General features: G+C 47.9%; 7 protein-coding genes and 1 non-coding gene; 3 read left to right on the top strand and 5 right to left on the bottom strand.

Moving 5' to 3' along the window:
- Positions 1 to 871: 871 nt before the first annotated feature.
- On the bottom strand, positions 872 to 2,312 carry CNAG_07394 (hypothetical protein; the record flags this gene model as incomplete). The annotated part of the gene is made up of 5 exons (XM_012191683.1): positions 872 to 920; positions 1,244 to 1,629; positions 1,811 to 1,886; positions 1,959 to 2,062; positions 2,247 to 2,312. 5 exons carry the CDS (start codon positions 2,310 to 2,312, stop codon positions 872 to 874), a joined length of 681 nt encoding a protein of 226 aa, XP_012047073.1.
- A 668-nt stretch (positions 2,313 to 2,980) lies between these two features.
- Positions 2,981 to 4,970, top strand: CNAG_07393 (hypothetical protein; the record flags this gene model as incomplete). Its single annotated transcript, XM_012191682.1, has 7 exons — positions 2,981 to 3,026; positions 3,634 to 3,653; positions 3,785 to 3,808; positions 3,912 to 4,178; positions 4,231 to 4,262; positions 4,512 to 4,596; positions 4,702 to 4,970. The coding sequence occupies 6 exons, from the start codon at positions 2,981 to 2,983 to the stop codon at positions 4,573 to 4,575; spliced, it is 453 nt and encodes a 150-aa protein (XP_012047072.1). The 3' UTR covers positions 4,576 to 4,596; positions 4,702 to 4,970.
- A 165-nt stretch (positions 4,971 to 5,135) lies between these two features.
- Positions 5,136 to 8,811, bottom strand: CNAG_00859 (hypothetical protein). XM_012191064.1 has 4 exons: positions 8,128 to 8,811; positions 7,883 to 8,070; positions 5,759 to 7,820; positions 5,136 to 5,706 (listed from the first exon to the last, which is right to left on the bottom strand). Exons 3-4 carry the CDS (start codon positions 7,760 to 7,762, stop codon positions 5,272 to 5,274), a joined length of 2,439 nt encoding a protein of 812 aa, XP_012046454.1. The 5' UTR covers positions 7,763 to 7,820; positions 7,883 to 8,070; positions 8,128 to 8,811; the 3' UTR covers positions 5,136 to 5,271.
- Positions 8,812 to 9,513: 702 nt separating this feature from the next.
- Positions 9,514 to 11,825, bottom strand: CNAG_00858 (hypothetical protein). Its single transcript, XM_012191617.1, has 4 exons — positions 11,427 to 11,825; positions 10,211 to 11,363; positions 9,655 to 10,150; positions 9,514 to 9,601 (listed from the first exon to the last, which is right to left on the bottom strand). Exons 1-3 carry the CDS (start codon positions 11,775 to 11,777, stop codon positions 9,672 to 9,674), a joined length of 1,983 nt encoding a protein of 660 aa, XP_012047007.1. The 5' UTR covers positions 11,778 to 11,825; the 3' UTR covers positions 9,514 to 9,601; positions 9,655 to 9,671.
- A 597-nt stretch (positions 11,826 to 12,422) lies between these two features.
- Positions 12,423 to 13,015, bottom strand: CNAG_07392 (hypothetical protein). Its single transcript, XM_012191681.1, has 2 exons — positions 12,844 to 13,015; positions 12,423 to 12,713 (listed from the first exon to the last, which is right to left on the bottom strand). The coding sequence occupies exons 1-2, from the start codon at positions 12,884 to 12,886 to the stop codon at positions 12,562 to 12,564; spliced, it is 195 nt and encodes a 64-aa protein (XP_012047071.1). The 5' UTR covers positions 12,887 to 13,015; the 3' UTR covers positions 12,423 to 12,561.
- A 1,024-nt stretch (positions 13,016 to 14,039) lies between these two features.
- On the top strand, positions 14,040 to 14,744 carry CNAG_07391 (hypothetical protein; the record flags this gene model as incomplete). Its single annotated transcript, XM_012191680.1, has 2 exons — positions 14,040 to 14,290; positions 14,528 to 14,744. The coding sequence occupies 2 exons, from the start codon at positions 14,040 to 14,042 to the stop codon at positions 14,700 to 14,702; spliced, it is 426 nt and encodes a 141-aa protein (XP_012047070.1). The 3' UTR covers positions 14,703 to 14,744.
- Positions 14,745 to 14,788: 44 nt separating this feature from the next.
- On the bottom strand, positions 14,789 to 15,650 carry CNAG_12127. Its single transcript, XR_001045286.1, has 2 exons — positions 15,456 to 15,650; positions 14,789 to 15,397 (listed from the first exon to the last, which is right to left on the bottom strand). It is a non-coding gene; the product is annotated as a hypothetical RNA (non-coding RNA).
- CNAG_07390 (hypothetical protein) lies at positions 14,874 to 15,540 on the top strand (the record flags this gene model as incomplete). The annotated part of the gene is made up of 2 exons (XM_012191679.1): positions 14,874 to 15,431; positions 15,467 to 15,540. The coding sequence occupies exons 1-2, from the start codon at positions 15,020 to 15,022 to the stop codon at positions 15,538 to 15,540; spliced, it is 486 nt and encodes a 161-aa protein (XP_012047069.1). The 5' UTR covers positions 14,874 to 15,019.
- Positions 15,651 to 15,979: the final 329 nt, after the last annotated feature.

Raw genomic sequence — 15,979 nt, 5'->3', positions numbered from 1 at the left:
TCACCAGCTGGCATACAACAACCAGTCAATCACTCAGAGTCATATCATTGCCTGCCTTGTTCCTTCCCTCATTAGTTGTCTTACTCCTTCACCTTCTTTCCCTTCTTCTTGTTCCCCTCAACAATATAGACATGCATTCAGTTGTCGACGGTGCTCACACCTGCCGTCTAGTGTGCGAAATGTGCTATACATATGTGATAGATATGTGTATGTATCAAGGACGATCAGAGATGATCCCGCGATGACGAGCTGGGCATAATCATCCATCATCATAATATCCACGCTCATTTCAGTACTTACATAATTATCTCCTTTACATAACCAACAATCTGCTCCCACTGCATTCCCTTTCATTCATCCTTTCCCATCACTTCTTTCTCCATAACGACAAACATCACTACGTTCCCATCAAAGAATCCATCTTCTATCACTGTCCTTCGGCCGACTGACCGCTTCTATTCTACAAAATGAGCCTCCCTCGCATTCTACCTGGCATTCTTCAGTCGCCTGGCATCCAACGAGCTCCCAGAAAGTAAAACTCCTCGCCCCGCATCACCACCACTGCGCGACGACGTCGGGTAACACGATATCCTTTCCGGAGAGGTTCGCCTCAACGGAGGCCCTTATGGGTTGACGCAAGGATGGTGCATCTCTCTTTTGAGATCACTTTGCCTCGGGATTCCTGCCAACTGACCGAATCAACCGGTGGGATTGATGTCCTCTTTAATCATCAAATCACCAAACAATCATCAACACGCCCTATGGTCTCTCCTCCTTCGACATAAAACAGCCTTGCAAGCGGTAGAGAGCGTTCCCGCTAATCTGGCAAGTCCGATTCCCTCTCATTGTTCACGCTATTTGCTAATATACATTACAGCCGATGTCTTAAGAGCAGGCCTGCTGTTACTCGAATGCCGTCACTACAACCAGTTGGACAAAGTTAGTCTCTTCTCTCTCGCTGTATGTTATCGGCCTCTTCGTAAGTACGTTTTTATCCCCTCTTGCTCGACTATGACTGACCTGTTTCTCCCTCCCAATATTATCGATCATTCCCTGCCTTGTTAGTGCTCTCGCTTGTCTCTTGCGTGCACCACTTTATTCACCCTTCAGCCAATGTTCACCAGCTGCCAATGTTCAGACATAACACACTAACACACTTCACTCGCTCAATGGTGTGGGCCGACATGCAATGCATAGCTTGTACTATACAACGACCACCACCATGTGAAAGAAACAAACTCACCCATATCCCACCCTCTCCCGCCGTGTATTCTCCCACCGTGTATTCTCCCACCTGTCCCACCCTCTCCTGCTGCATATTCTCCCACCTGTCCCACCCTCCCACCGTGTACTCTGCCACCTGTCCTGCATATCCTCCCTTTCATCTGTCATGTAGTTGAGCCAGCGTGGAGGGGTAGCCGAGTGAGAGTGAACGAGTTGGGTGTGATGAGTCGGATGTTGAGGAGTATCGATGCTGAGGAGTAGCCGAGCAAATGCGTCGGGCGTTGAGGGATAGCCGAGTGTCGAGTGTAGAGTCGCTAGTGAGGAAAGCGAATTCGAATGGGGCATGCGGCGTGGGATGCAGTCGAGTCGGATGCAGTCGAGGGTGAACATTGAAAATGAGCCATCCTGTACAGTAGTTAGCGCTATGACAACCGTCAAGAGATAAACAGCCATGCTCACCATACACAGACTACGATTCGTCAGCATTGTCTTTTGTCACGAGGATAAATATGGACGTTACCGCAAACTCCTCTCCATCCGCACCCTATATTCTCCATCGCCAGCCTTTCCTTTCCATCTTGCCCACCCCTCTCACCATCCTGCTTTCGACACTGTCTGCTCTTTTGACGTCCTTCCGCACTCTGTTATCCTTTCCCTTCCGGCTGTTTGACTATCGACAACAGTCAGCGAGAGTAACACTCAGAGCAATGGCGACAAACGAACCAGCAACTCACAGCCTGTACAGCGTACTATATCTCCAGCATCCACCGCCCTGCCCTCCGCCGTGTACCATACCTCCTCCTTGCCGTCTCATCCACACGCATCCAAACGTTGCTTGCTTGCGTCAAGAGTAGTCGTCAAGTCAGACGCAGCCAGACGCAGCCAGCAGGGGTCACACATACGTCTCAAGTCGTCTCTGCGTGACACATCTCTGCTAGCTTTGCCTGGCTTTTGTCTGGCAGGTGATAGGAGTGAGGGGGACAAGTACCAACGCTACTGTGAGTGCTTGTTGTACAACTCACCGATAAATGCCACCATCCACACCAGTTGTCTCCCCAGTGGGCGCTGTACACAACCCAGGATCTCATCCTATGCTTCCCTTGAAATGCTGTGTTGATCAAATCGAGGTCGAATCGAGGTGGAGCCGATGCGGTCGGTGTTGTTTTTCAGATTCGGCGGACGGGTGACTTGTTGGTGTCACGCGCGCATCCTTGCTCGCTTGGTTTGATGGCGATAAAAAAGGGAATGTCTGAATGGCTGGATGGCTGGATGGATGGATGAATGGATGGATGGATGAATGGATGGATGGATGGATGGATGATTGACGAACAAGAATGCAATTGAAACAGATGGACGGATGAGAATGCAATGGCAACACGTGACCGATCAAAGGTGGAGTAGAGGCCAATCTCCTTGGCGATTGAAAAAAGGAGAAAACTCATTAGCCACTGGGTCACGACGTAACATTAGGGTTGCATGCAGATTGTATTCAAAATCAAACGGTCCAATCCATAGGGTTAGCGAGCGGCGAGGGCCGAAAGGCGCGGTTCAGGCCGCGGTGACCGCCGAACATCAGCGGTTTTCTACCATCGCGCATGGGTTTTTCTCAAGCTATGCATCCATGCATCGCACCCTTCGATAGAGCGAACTGAGACGGATCGATCGGTGGAATAAAATTCCCATAGGGCACAGGTTTGCGATGTGGAGAGTGGTTGAAAAAAAACGGGGATTTCGCGCCCATACAAAAATTTGCGAGATGGCCGCCTTCGTGCAAGTCCCAATCGTTAGGTGGAGCCGATGCGGTCCGTGTTGTTTTTCAGATTCAGCGGACGGGTGACTTGTTGGTGTCACACGCGCATCCTTGCTCGCTTGGTTTGATGGCGATAAAAAAGGGAATGTCTGAATGGCTGGATGGATGGATGGATGAATGGATGGATGGATGGGTGGATGAATGGATGGATGATTGACGATTGAGAATGCAATTGAAACAGATGGACGGATGAGAATGCAATTGCAACACGTGACGTGACCGTCCGTCAAAGGTGGAGTAGAGGTCAATCTCCTTGGCGATTGAAAAAAGGAGAAAACTCATTAGCCACTGGGTCACGACGTAACATAGAATGGGAGCGTGGCAGATTGTATTCAAAATCAAACGCATTAGCCGCCAGGTTACAAGTTGAGATGCGCCGAGTGGGTTGGCCAAGTTGAAACGCGTGAAAATAACCGTTCGTTTTCAAGGCGTTGCCCATCCACAGTTTACAATGTTTATCTGCCTATGCTTGGTACCGCTGTGTACAGGAGAACGCAAGCTAAAAATAGTTATATGCATCCGAAACTGTACAAGTGATATCGCACGAGATCAAGCCGCTTGCACGTTGAAAACAGGGCGGGAAACTGATTCCCCCATAGTCAACGCGCACTGGTCCACAGTGCGGGAGGTGGTTGCGAGCCGTTGGCTGAGGCGCGGAAGCGGGCCACGCCGCCTCCCCATACAAATCGGCCCGCACTGTGGATGAGTGCGGGCGGTCCAATCCTAAAAAAAGGGCAATATCGTACATAGGTAGAGAGCATCACAGATCGTCTGGTAAGTCCCATTCCCTCTCATTATCCATCCCACGTCCCTGTCCCATTTTCTCTCGTTGTCTTCTCTCTCATGGTCGACCCTACATGCTAATATACCATCACAGCCAGTGTCTGTTTCCGAGCTCAGTCCTTACTATAAAGCAGACCAGCCGTGCGGTGCACTCAACCAAGAGATTTTTAGTGCAGGAGAGAAATTAATTACCTGTTCACCTATCTCTTTATTTCAAGACGGAAACAAACTCGCAAAGCATGCAACGGAGGAAGTCGACGAGTCAAGCAGAGATCACTCTCAGACATTTAGTCGACACGATTGTCTTGTCTCTTTGGAGAAGAGTGGTAATAAGGGCTGGTTGCTCAGTGCGTCATTACTTGTAAGTGTGGTTACGCTGCGAATCAACGTCTCAAGACTAACAGCATATCTAGCGGCTGCCTTTCGGGCTTATCAATAAGCTGTCGTGAGAGCACAAATGTTACACTGTGTGAGTCCACCGTTGTTTTCCGCTGTTTTCCCCAAGCTGAGACAGATTCTTTCAGTGGATGATTGGGAAACAAACAGTAGCAGCGTCCGCGTTGCTCTGGAGGATGTGTCAAGTCTACCCAAAATTGGCTATAGGACAGAACACATCAAGCTAACAGTTACGCCAGTCTGTAAGCCGCTACCAGTCCCTCTCAGTCGTCTCAAGTCTAACGCCCAAGTGTTTCAGCTGCCTTCTTCCTGTCGTGACTCCTATCATTACCACGCTGCGCCTCAACTCTAACTCTGAGTAGGATTCTGTGTCGCATCTCTACGTATGTATACCTATCAGTCTCTTCTCCTGCCAAACGTCCATCGCGTCCTGCCTTTCCATTTCAATCGTTGACGCGCTATATATTATCTCAACGTCATCTCTGAAGTGCATTATCCTTGGACATGACGACTTGTGCCACTGCTGGAATCCATGAACTCAACGACGCCATGACGCCATCAACTGAACCATACACCAACATCTCAACCAGGTCAAGGGCGCTGTGGTCGAAAGCGAGCCTCCGACCCTCATAGGTCAGCGAAGGAATGACTTGAGAGTTAGAGAGACGAGCTCCCTCACCGTTACGGACTATGATCTAAAAAAGGTATACTCTCTAGGAGGCCAGGAGAAAGGGACAGTCATTTTTACATATTTGATTTTATTTTAATTTTTACATAGTGTATAACGACGCAATAAATTAAACACGAACCAAATGCAACCTCCTACAACCCTCTATCTGTCCCTGGCGATGACCACGCACGGTAGAGACCCATTGCAGACTCATTCAATGGTGTGCCAGCACGCAATGCTTAGTAAAAGTCCGGTGGCTCCATCAAAAATTTCAGAATCAATCACCAGTATACATGCATGAATAAGCTCTCCATTATTCTATTTTATTCTATTCTACTCTATTCTAGTATATTCTATTCTATTATTCTCCCCACCACAAGTTAGGATTTTAAAGAGAATGAGACGGGAGGGGAGCAGAAGGAGCAACAGCTGGTTCAGGTTGAGGAGAATGAGACGGCAGGGGAACAGAAGGGGCAACAGCTGGTTCGGCAATGGCACAGGTTGAGGATGGTCGCTGTAAGTTGACAACTGTATCGTCATTAGGCGGTAATCCCACCAATGAGCGGCACAGACGGCCCTCCTCAATCAAGGTTTTTATCCAGTATTGCGATGGTACAAGTTCCATTGAAGATTTACACTTCCGGAACTTGCACCGCAACCGGAACCTCACCTTCCCTCCAGCGTTCCGCAACTCGTGCCCTTCCCCAGGACCGCCCAAGGGACAAGGGATTTGAATCCCCCTTTCCTTGAAACCTCGCAGCAGTTCCTGCATTTCTTGGGGGCCAGGGTACTTCCTGCGGATGAAGTCGAAAACCGAATTGCACTTTCAACACTGATCAGAATTTGAATTCGCATCCGAGCAAAAAGGTACTCACTGGAGCTGTCTCGGGAAGTGCCGTGGGAGATGGCATAGGCACTTCCAACGCAGGTTGGTCGTTCCCTGGACCCCCTTGGTCGGTTTCCCTCTCCGCTGCTGCTTCTAAACCTACCACATGGAAAGGTATCATATCATCATGTGGAAGAGACGCATACCATTCTCGTGCTTTGCAGGCGCTTAAGCTATGTCGGCAGCTGCGCAGTCGACAGCGAAGCCGGAACCTCTTCTCCTTTCGGGTTGTATCCTTGTGATACCAATGGCCGTCAGCAATAGATCCTTTTTGGCAAGGGATTTTCCTTTCTGGAAGGTTGTCTCGAATGATTTCAGTCAGCTCCTCCACTGCCCGGAAGTTGTTCCACCTGATGGTTAGATGATCAAGGATAGGGTCGAACTGCCAAGGTTCAATTTTCTCTGTCCAGATGTTCCACCACGCATACATAGCATTGGAAGAAGTGGCTCTCCAACCGCTAGCGTTCCAGCCAAGTGCAGCGGCCACATCAATCAGGAGCATTTTCTTCGGCTTGCTGACAGGCATATGATTAGATCCTCTCCAGATAGGAAGAGAATCAGCCGCTGCGATCATTGCTTTGGCATTTTGGATGTACTGTTCCTTGGCGATGACTTTGATATCAAGCTTGAAGGGTTGCAGCTGCGGTTTGGTTGGGTAAATCCACGAGTTAATATCGAGGAACCCTGTGGAATCAACAAAGCTCTTTGCTTCAAGCAATGTCCGGGAAGGAACGGTGGCTTCAATTCTATAGCCACCGAGCTTTGAGGGGGGCATCTTCTCCAGACCTTTGAGGATTTGTCCATACCGTTCGAATCTTGCTTTGAATGTGGCATGTGTTTTAAAGTCAGATGTTTCAACACCGCCCAAAGACTTGAGTTTGTGCACAAGGAGGGGGTATATTTTCAGTTTGCAGTCGGTACCTTCATACCTTACATGAATGTGGCAAGAGCCAAAGTCAGACGACAAGGGAATAACCATAGGGTATATTTCAACCCCATTACTTCTTCCTCCGTCAGGCCTGAAGAGAAAGATCTTGTCACTATGCACATTGACACCGATATCCCAAAGATTGGTGCTAGCCTTGTAGTGGTCGGGCTGAGCAGGCTCAAAAGGAACAGTGTAATCTGTAATGCGACGCTTCTGGCCATAGCAGACAAGTCGGAGAGTTGGGCAACTGATTTCCTTCAAACACTCAATGACATCTAGCATAGGCACCACAAGGCTACTGGTGGTGATGCAGAAGTCAGTTTTTGCCGGTTCGATAGGGCGGTGCTGACCCATGTGTTCAATAAACGATTTCGAGTAGGAGGGGTGAATGAAGATGACATGACCAGATGCGGCCAAAGCTGTCCAGCCTTCATATTCTGCAGAATCACGTGGGCGGACTGCAAGGTATGAGCACAGTGTTGCTATGGTGTGCACATTGCAGAAATGTTGTTGATAATATTCTGGCGACATAGCGATGGCCCATGAATCGACATCAACTGTATCTGGACACGTAGAACCCATCAGTTCTGCTCTCGCTGTCTCTGGAAGTTGAGTAAAAGGCGTAATGTGGGCATCAAGCACTTTCTTGAGCGCGGCATTGTTGACATCAGTATAACCTTCAGGTGGTTCCTGAGATGGTTCATAGACAGATCCACTTCCTGTTGGTGACGGACGTCCTTCATTATGGGCGTGTGATGGAGAGGAATGGTTAGACAAAGGAGAATGGACAGATAGATCTGCATGGGAAACATATGATACATGTGATAAGGCTGGAGAGGGTGGATGAGATCCCACAGATGATTCTCCAGGGGAGGGATGCGCTTCAGGGGTCGAATGACACTCAAGTTGTACCTCAATCTGCTCTCCCATAGATTCAGATGACGTTGTTCTGGAGAGAGGTGGGCGAGGGGTAAGAAGTCTAGGAGGTTGCGCGGCCGTCTTCTTTCTGACCTTTGATTGAGGTCGACCTTTTGTAGACACTTTGCTTCGTGATGTAGGTGCCATGGCAGCCAGGAAAAGAGCCTTTGAACCGAAGGAAGAGGCCTGATGGAGAGTAGAGTTTCTAGAAATTGAATGACATTAGCTGCATTCGATAAAAAGATGATAAACATCGCGAAGGCTTACAAAAACGAACTGGAACTAGCCCTAATCGAACACCAGCCAAATGGAAAGCCTCGTCAGCGAGTAGTAAAGCGCAGCGTTATGACAGATGCGAGACAGGACAGCGCTCGGCGTTTGGTGGAGTCGGGGATATTGGACGCCGGAAATAGATCGGAATGACAAATGCTGGGAAATATATGCACAGATGGGGCCTAGAACAATCATCGTCAGATACGTGAATAGCACAGCGAAGTTTGATAAAGACTTACAATGCCTACGTTATTCGCTTCCCAATGTGATGGAGATCCAATAAGCTTGAAAGCGAGTCACTAGTGACGCTGTTATAGATAAGGAGAGGTGGGAAATGACTACAAATTGTGTGAAAATTAATAGCTATAATTGATTACTTGTAGATTGGGAATTGAACGAAGTTAGTGTTCACACGGTGAGAAAGGGTGGTGGGGAAATTAACCGTGAGTGCCACGTTGTAGTGAAAGATCCCGATCTCCTCGTTATAAAAGGTTCCGTCCTCCTGTCACCCGCCAGCCGCCGTTGTATTAACGGAATCAGATCGATAGATGCTACTAAGGAATATAGCCTCCCAAGGTTTAGCTGTTAGTGATGATACCGTATGTCGGATACCAGCTAGGTTGCCGTTCTCATATATATGTGTAGTGGTAATGGATATTATACACCCAGGTCTCATAAATAGGTGTGGTAGGTAATCAAATAGTTGTATTGTCTGGTGGCCTTGCCTTCGTTACTGTCGGAGTTATCGAACTTGTGGTATAGTGTAGAGTTGGCTAAATATATAACATAACGCTCTTAGTGTTTACTATGATTGTTATGTGGGTATATGTATATATGGGTATATGGAGCCGAAGAGACTAGCTCCCGGAAATGGTTCTTGAAATCTAGCTCGGCTCGGCTCTGAGAAGAAAGAGAAAGGAAAGACTACGATAATTCCACTCCTTCCACTCCAACAACAAGTCATTGCACTACAGCGTCAAGCAGGTTAATTTCAGACGATCGGCCTCGTAATTAACGCACGAGTTAACCGTCTATAACACCCAGATTTACTTCCGCTCATCTGGTCCCGTTAAGATTATTAAGCAATCAGCCCAATTATTAAAAACATGGACATGTATCGAACTCCTTGACATCACGTGTTCACCAAGCCTGTTACTTCATCTTTGTTCCGCTCGATATATGGGTATCACAGAAACGTTTATATCTCATTCCACAAGTCGTTCCCAGCACATATCTTGGTATGAACATGCTCCTGACATGCATACCTATCGAATGGTACCTGTGCCCAGTCTCCTCCTTCCTTCCCCCGGAAGCCTTTTCTATTTAGAGCTTATTTCTCTTCTACGGAATAGCATAGAATAGGATGGCGAACACATAGGGGGAATTCTCCTTTTGATGAGATGAGCCGGTTTTGACATCTTTACTTTTGATGATGGATTGCGGTGTTTGGAAGACATTTTGAAATGGGGATTTGGACTTTATGGAAGATATTTGGAGGAAAGAGGCAAGAATTTAACACTCCCTATGGGTATGTGACATTTATATACGCCGGCTGTCCAGGCGGATCTGGATAGAAGGAACTCAAACGAGGAATATATGTACATGTGTTATAACAACTAACAACTAAAACAAATAACTTGTGAATAACTGGAAGAGTCGTCATTAATCGTAAGTGGTCGTAAATGGCCGAAAATCGTTATCATTTGCCGCTTTCTGTCTCCGACTTCCTGTGAATGCCAATCCGAACGCCCTCCCATCAAACTTACCCAGCAACTGGTTCCTATTATCCTTCCCTCAAGATGTAATCGCCACAGGCGACCCTCGCGAAGACAATGTCCATCTCTCCACGCGTCAAGAGTCGGAAACTCAATCCGCGAGGAAAGTGCGCTTTAATATGGCCAAATGGATCCTGAAGAGCCGGATCATCGTCCTCTGAAATGTCAACCTCGCCGATTTCTGAAAGGCAAAAAGGCTTATGACCACTGGCATCTAGCTCGATAGCCCGAGACAAGTCCTCGATAGCCTTGGAAAAGTCAACGGTGCTTTGGGTCGCACGATAGTCATGGTTGGAACCGCCAAATTTAGCGCCGTCAGGTGAAATAGGAGGGGTAAGGAGTGGGACGAAAGCTTGGCTCGACGCTGCGAATTGATGACGGCCCTCTGCATACGAAGGGGGGAGAGAAAACTTGCCAGGTGTTGAAGGGGAAGGAGGACCGTAAGGAACAGGTTGGAGCCCCTCGTTCATGCGCGCGATGGACACCTCTGAGATAAATTAGTATCATAAGCCACTCCGTTCATGAAGCTAAATGAGACGATACATACGAGTTCTCCAAGCATCCACCAGTTCTTTCGCCATATGGCCATCCGTATCTTCTTCCATTCCTTCCGTACCTTCTTCCATTCCTTCCGTACCTTCGTCCATCTCTTCCGTATCTTCCTCCATTTTTTCCCCATACTCCTCGATCTCTTCCGTAGATTCCGCCTTGCTCAGAACATCAAAGTTAGCTACATTATTGTGCCTGTTGCTGGGTGGATTGTTTTGAGCTGCATTTGAATTCAGCCTCGAAGACCTTCGTGGAGCCGGATTCCCACCCAAACCTCTATTGCCTCCATTTCCTGATCCTCCACCCCCCTTGCCATTGCCTGAACCTCCACCACCACCAAAGCCTCCCCCACCACCACCACTAGCACCGCCGCTGGCGTTCCCCTTCTTGTTACCACCTTCATCTGTACTTTCGGTCACCTTCGCCTTCACACTGTAGCGTCTACCGTGGTAATGCTTTCTATGGTGCAATGAGATGGCCCCTTCTTTGGCATGACCGTCCACATAGACGTGGTTCTCGCTTGGAATGCCGAGAGGTAAAGGACTATCGTTCGATGATTGTGGGAAGACCGGAGAAAAATCCGATGTCACTGCCGCAATTATGAGCAAAATGGTACCCTCAAAGCGATCTCTAGCCTCTTGATCGATTTCCCAGTCTTCAGTAAACAGCGTATTGGGCATATCGCTCCAGACCTCTTCAAGGTTATCCAAGTCGTTGGCCGAAAGGGCATCTCCATATTGAGAGTGGAATTTCTTCACAGCTTTATCATTGGCCTCCAAGACGACAACATTCCTGCCTGCCTCATCCATCATCATCGCTAGTCGACAGAAGCTCCAATCGACAATCGTAAATCCGAGTCGGCTCTTAAACAGGTCGAAGGCAGCGACGACATACCAGACAGACTGGAAAATGCCTTCCTTGCAGGCGTAATAGAAAGAATTGCGCTGCTGCTCTCTTTCCGATTCAGTACGCCATTTTAGTTCGCCTACGCCGCAGACCTTTTCAACGACACCGCCTCTACTAACCCTGAACACGAAATCCGGTGTGGTCGCCCCCTTCTCGGTCGACGTTTCGGAAATGGATTTGATTTTAGATATCGATCTATCAAAAGAAATGGATGACGCACGGCCATCTTTTGCGCTTTTCGCCGTCTAGAAAAGATATCGAAACGTGTCAGATATTTTGAGCTCATCTAATATCTTGAAAGAACTCACTTCCGGTCGTTTGAACTCTTTGACCACATCTATATCGGACCATTGTCGTCCCATAAATTCCTGACGTGACATATCATAATTATCATATTGAAAATATGGCGGTATGTCGCTCGAACCAATGAAGGAATAGAAATAAAAAAGGTAATTGGTGCTGGCGCCCGACTCGTCTGTGATCGACCGATATCGAGCAGCCATCCCTAGTTGCTCAAGCATATTTCTTTTACGTATCTTAGAAAGAGAATTGATGGCCACCACATTAGGGACTGAATATAGTTGGTTGATATCGAAGGGAACATAGCACAAGGGCGAAGGATATGTTGCGTTAGCGGGATGACCAGGCGTGAAGGACATGTTGAGGCAGTGATTTGCTGAGTGGATGATTGAATGCTAATAGAATGAACAAAAAGGAAAAACCAAGTTAGACTTTAGACTTTAGACTTGGATGGCGGTGCTTTGGCCTTTGTAGTGCTATTGGGCCGTTCGGTACGGGAATGGAGTATTACGTAATGTAAGGTAAGAGCCGGGAGGAGGAGAGTTGTAATGAGGATTAGGCTTAGATTGTAAAGGACTCGAGTTCGATCACACAAACCTGATCTCCAATTCTGCCCCCAGTCTCCTGCGCTGATGCCTGGTTTCAATGACAAGTTACGCCATTGCTACAGAGACCTATAATACAAAGACCCATAGCGAGCCATAGGCTACACTCAGTACTAGGATGGTTGCATAATGTTACGACTCGTCCCCAACAAGGTCCGGCCTTGGAGACGAGATAGAAAGCCGTAGTTTAACTAAGCAATGAGGTATATGTATGATATACCTCTTGACACTTGTCTGTTGGCGTATGGTATAGAACGGAGGTATATTCGCTTGGGAAGATCAGGCAAGCTTATATACTAATGGAGTAAGTTTATGTCGAAGGTGGTGCAAGGTAAGACGAGAGCGAGCACTGGGAGCTCGAGGACCTTTCGCAAAGTAACTTATGAAATATTGATCTTCGAGGGGAAGAAGATCAAGATCGAGGACAGAGCTCCCCTTTATATACTTCTACAGAAATCTATTCATATCCCTTGAGGCCCAGCTGGAGGTCCAGTTGGAGGTCCAGTTCTTTTCTCGGACGAGGTCCAGCTGGACCTTCTTATCTGAAACAATCTTGCTTTCCTTCATTACGTAACTCCCTCCTATGATCTCTTATTTCTTCTACTTCGTGCAGGCTCGTGACACCCGCCCCCCTTCCCATATCGCCTTGCAAACTTTTTCCGCCGAGGCCGCATTCGATGTCAAACGGTTCTACTAATTAGGTTGAACAGTGTTCTTAGGAGGGGACCGACATGGGCAACCATGATGCAGGGACTGAGGTGATATAAAAAAGTAGAGGCAGGGCGATCAGGAGAGGAAGTCATTGATGGTTTGGACTTACTGCTCCAACAACCAAATTGACCCTCAACTCTCTCGGCCGACATAATGTGAAGACAGGCGTATTGACATATGCCAACCGATAACCCATTGAGCTGTTGACACGTGCACGATCAGTAATAAGTTTATTTGTGAAGAATATAGGGCTATATAGGGGGCATAAATAAATGTCGAGCTGAAGCGGAGAGAACCAGGAAGGCCCCCTCGTGACCCTGTTGCAGAGTGCAATGCCCAAATAATCACTCTTCTGTTGTCGTTTCTTAATGACAACGGCACGACAAACAACGGCCACAACATCATCGATCCTCACGTCCCCGCTAATTAATCCTCGTTGTCCTCCACCTCCATGATGTGGCATTGATTCGTACAATGATCAACAACAACCCCCCGCGGCCGCCGGCGGCCGGCGTTGCAATGAATAATAATAATTTGAAATGAATTTAAATAATAATAGAACAGTCAATCAACAAACAAACAGACGGAAGCCAAATGATGAATCACACTGATAACGAATTATCCTTTTGTTTCCTTTTCCTTTCTTCCCTCTTCTTCTACGTTGTTTTGTTTGGCAAATAAAGGGACACATGGCGCGCATCACCATACCTCGGCAGGTCTATCAAGACCCCCCATTTGTTGTCCAGTCAATTCTTCTAACTCAAGTTCAAAATCAGTTACATTGAGACAGCTGTTCCTGACAACGTCCTTTTGTCTCTCAACGAAAATATCTTCTGTCTCACACCCATCACAGAGTGGAGCATTAAGCACGTCAAGGTATCTACTTAACTCAGCATCGTACTTCCTGGAACTTTATGCTGACGGTATCCATAGCTTAGCACTTGCATCAGACCCTTCTCCAGGGCCAGCTACGGAAACTTACTGGGCAACCCGTAGGATCGTCACCAAATCTTCTAAGTTGCCCTGGAGCTAGAGGAAGTGGTCCGAAGTAGTAGGTAGTCGTGTGAGGAGAGGATAGGTCTTACTCAAAGAAGATAGAGAGTTAGGAAGGAATAAATGGCATGTTAGTAACAAAGTCTGTCTGCTCGGTCTTATACCATATCCATCCCCGTCCGGACTATCATTACGAACATTACGTACCTACGTACATGTCTACGTACAGCGGGCTCAGCCCGCCTTCCTCGTCTTTCAATTCATCCTTCGTGATCCGTCCATCCCGGATTATTACACCAGAGCCGGCCTTCCATGCCAGATTGGTTCTCGTGGGGAACAAGGTATGAGAGGACCTGCAGGCCCACAAGGTCCCCAGACCCTCTTGGTCCCTCCGCCCCGGCTGGCATCACGAAAGAGGAAATGCTTGCGTTGCTCAAGGAGAATAACGAGGTGTCGAAATCGGAATTGAAGCCGATGTTGGACGACTCCATCGCTGTTCTAAAGATGGACATTAAAATCTACGAAGGGAGATCAGAAAGGCTCCTTTTATACAGGTGGCTCTAGTACGTATCTCCCACCTGAGTGATAGTTACAAGCGCTATTGACAACTGGCATATAAGGCCAAAATTCATTCGCCATCTCCTCGTCTGGTATTTTTGCGGCCAAATTTGTCCCAGTTCCTAGTGTCATGAATGAAAGGGATTCCCCTGACGGGCTGGCGAGTCTGCTGTCGTCGTGGTATACCGTCTGCGCTAACAATCTCCATATATGTAGGGACCCATCAGGTCAATTGACCACAGCAACCCCTTGGGGCGCCCACACTTGTGCCAGTGGTACGAATATTACCACGGCGAGGTGCCCGAAGGGGGGCCGTTCGGGGAAGGTGGCGCGGTCTTGACGGACCGAGAACTTCGAGAGGCCATCCTCTCGAGGTTAATCCCCTACGTCCTGCGGGACAACGCATTGTCTGACTAGAGGGGAAAATACTTTCTATTATATTATCACCATCTGTATATACTAGCCTGGTAAAATTAGAATATACGTTTATATACATGATGCTTGTGTTTCTGTTATTAATTTGATGTATACAAATACTTCCGCTTTTGTGTCCGCTCTCCATCACTCAGCTTCCGTTCCAGTGCATGGTGTCGACCGAATGTAATTGGGGCCTGCTCTTCTACCCGATTCTCCACCCAATGGCTCCGTCCCCAAGTTCCAGTCCTTGACCACGGAAACGCACAAAACCACTTACAGCATGTCTGGCCTGTCAGCATCGAAAGTCGAAATGTGAGATGCTCATCCCAGAAGGGTGTCATCGATGCCGGACCCTCCGAACCCGTTGTTCCTTGGCTCTCCCTATTACGTCTACATCTGCGCCCGAAGGATATACAAACCGCGACCAAAGCACTACCTCTGTCTCTCCTGAGCAAGACCAAGGCCATGGGAGTGGGCTGGAGGAGAAAGGCATTCTGAGGCGGTTGGATGAACGGACAAAGAGGATTGAGGGACTGCTTCATAGGGAAACCGGAGCTCGTCAACCGCCGGTTATTAGGAAGGATGAAGGCCTGAGGGTGGAGCGCTTGCAGCCTATTATTATGGGGAGTGTTGGTGCAGCTGTGCATCTGGCTTCGGGACATCGACCGGCCTCCGACAAGGCACAAAGGTCCGGGCTTGTGTCGAGCCTAAATCAGCGGCGGTCACCATGTATGAACATATACTGATACAGACAAACACGACAGACAGCATTTATTATGACCAACTGGTGAGGGCAAGAGCTAGGACGTTTACGATGCGAGGAAAAAGGAGAGGGTAAAGAAGAGACCGAAGAAAGGAGGAAAACCGGAACAAAAATAGAAAATCATTAAACACGAACGTTAGACGCAAAACCAATAAGCTAGAAAGCTTTTTATGTATCCTCTTTCACCCTAAGAGCCCGCGCGGTTTGTGTCCCTTCTGGTCAAATTGGAGTCCCCATCATGATGAAGCGCACGATTGCAGGCTGAGCAGTCAGATTGGGATTCAATGTATGAAACCATCGAACCAACCACCAACGCCAAAAGGCTTAATATTGCTGACCACTAGCCTTCGACCCCCTTATAGGGCAGATGGTCATAAGGGTCATTGACACAGACACAGACCGTGCAAGGCCAATTTATTCGGCTTGAAATAGACCCTGATAAGTTCAGCCCAATGGTCATTTCATGATCGTTTTTGATCATGTTCAAAGAATAACAACGATGCAGGTGTTGGAT

This window comes from Cryptococcus neoformans, chromosome 1, assembly GCF_000149245.1.
Source record: "Cryptococcus neoformans var. grubii H99 chromosome 1, complete sequence".
In the NCBI taxonomy this organism is placed as follows: Eukaryota; Fungi; Basidiomycota; class Tremellomycetes; order Tremellales; family Cryptococcaceae; genus Cryptococcus; species Cryptococcus neoformans.
The sequence above is the reverse complement of the archived record's forward strand: the minus strand, read 5'-3'. Positions and strand labels throughout refer to the sequence as shown.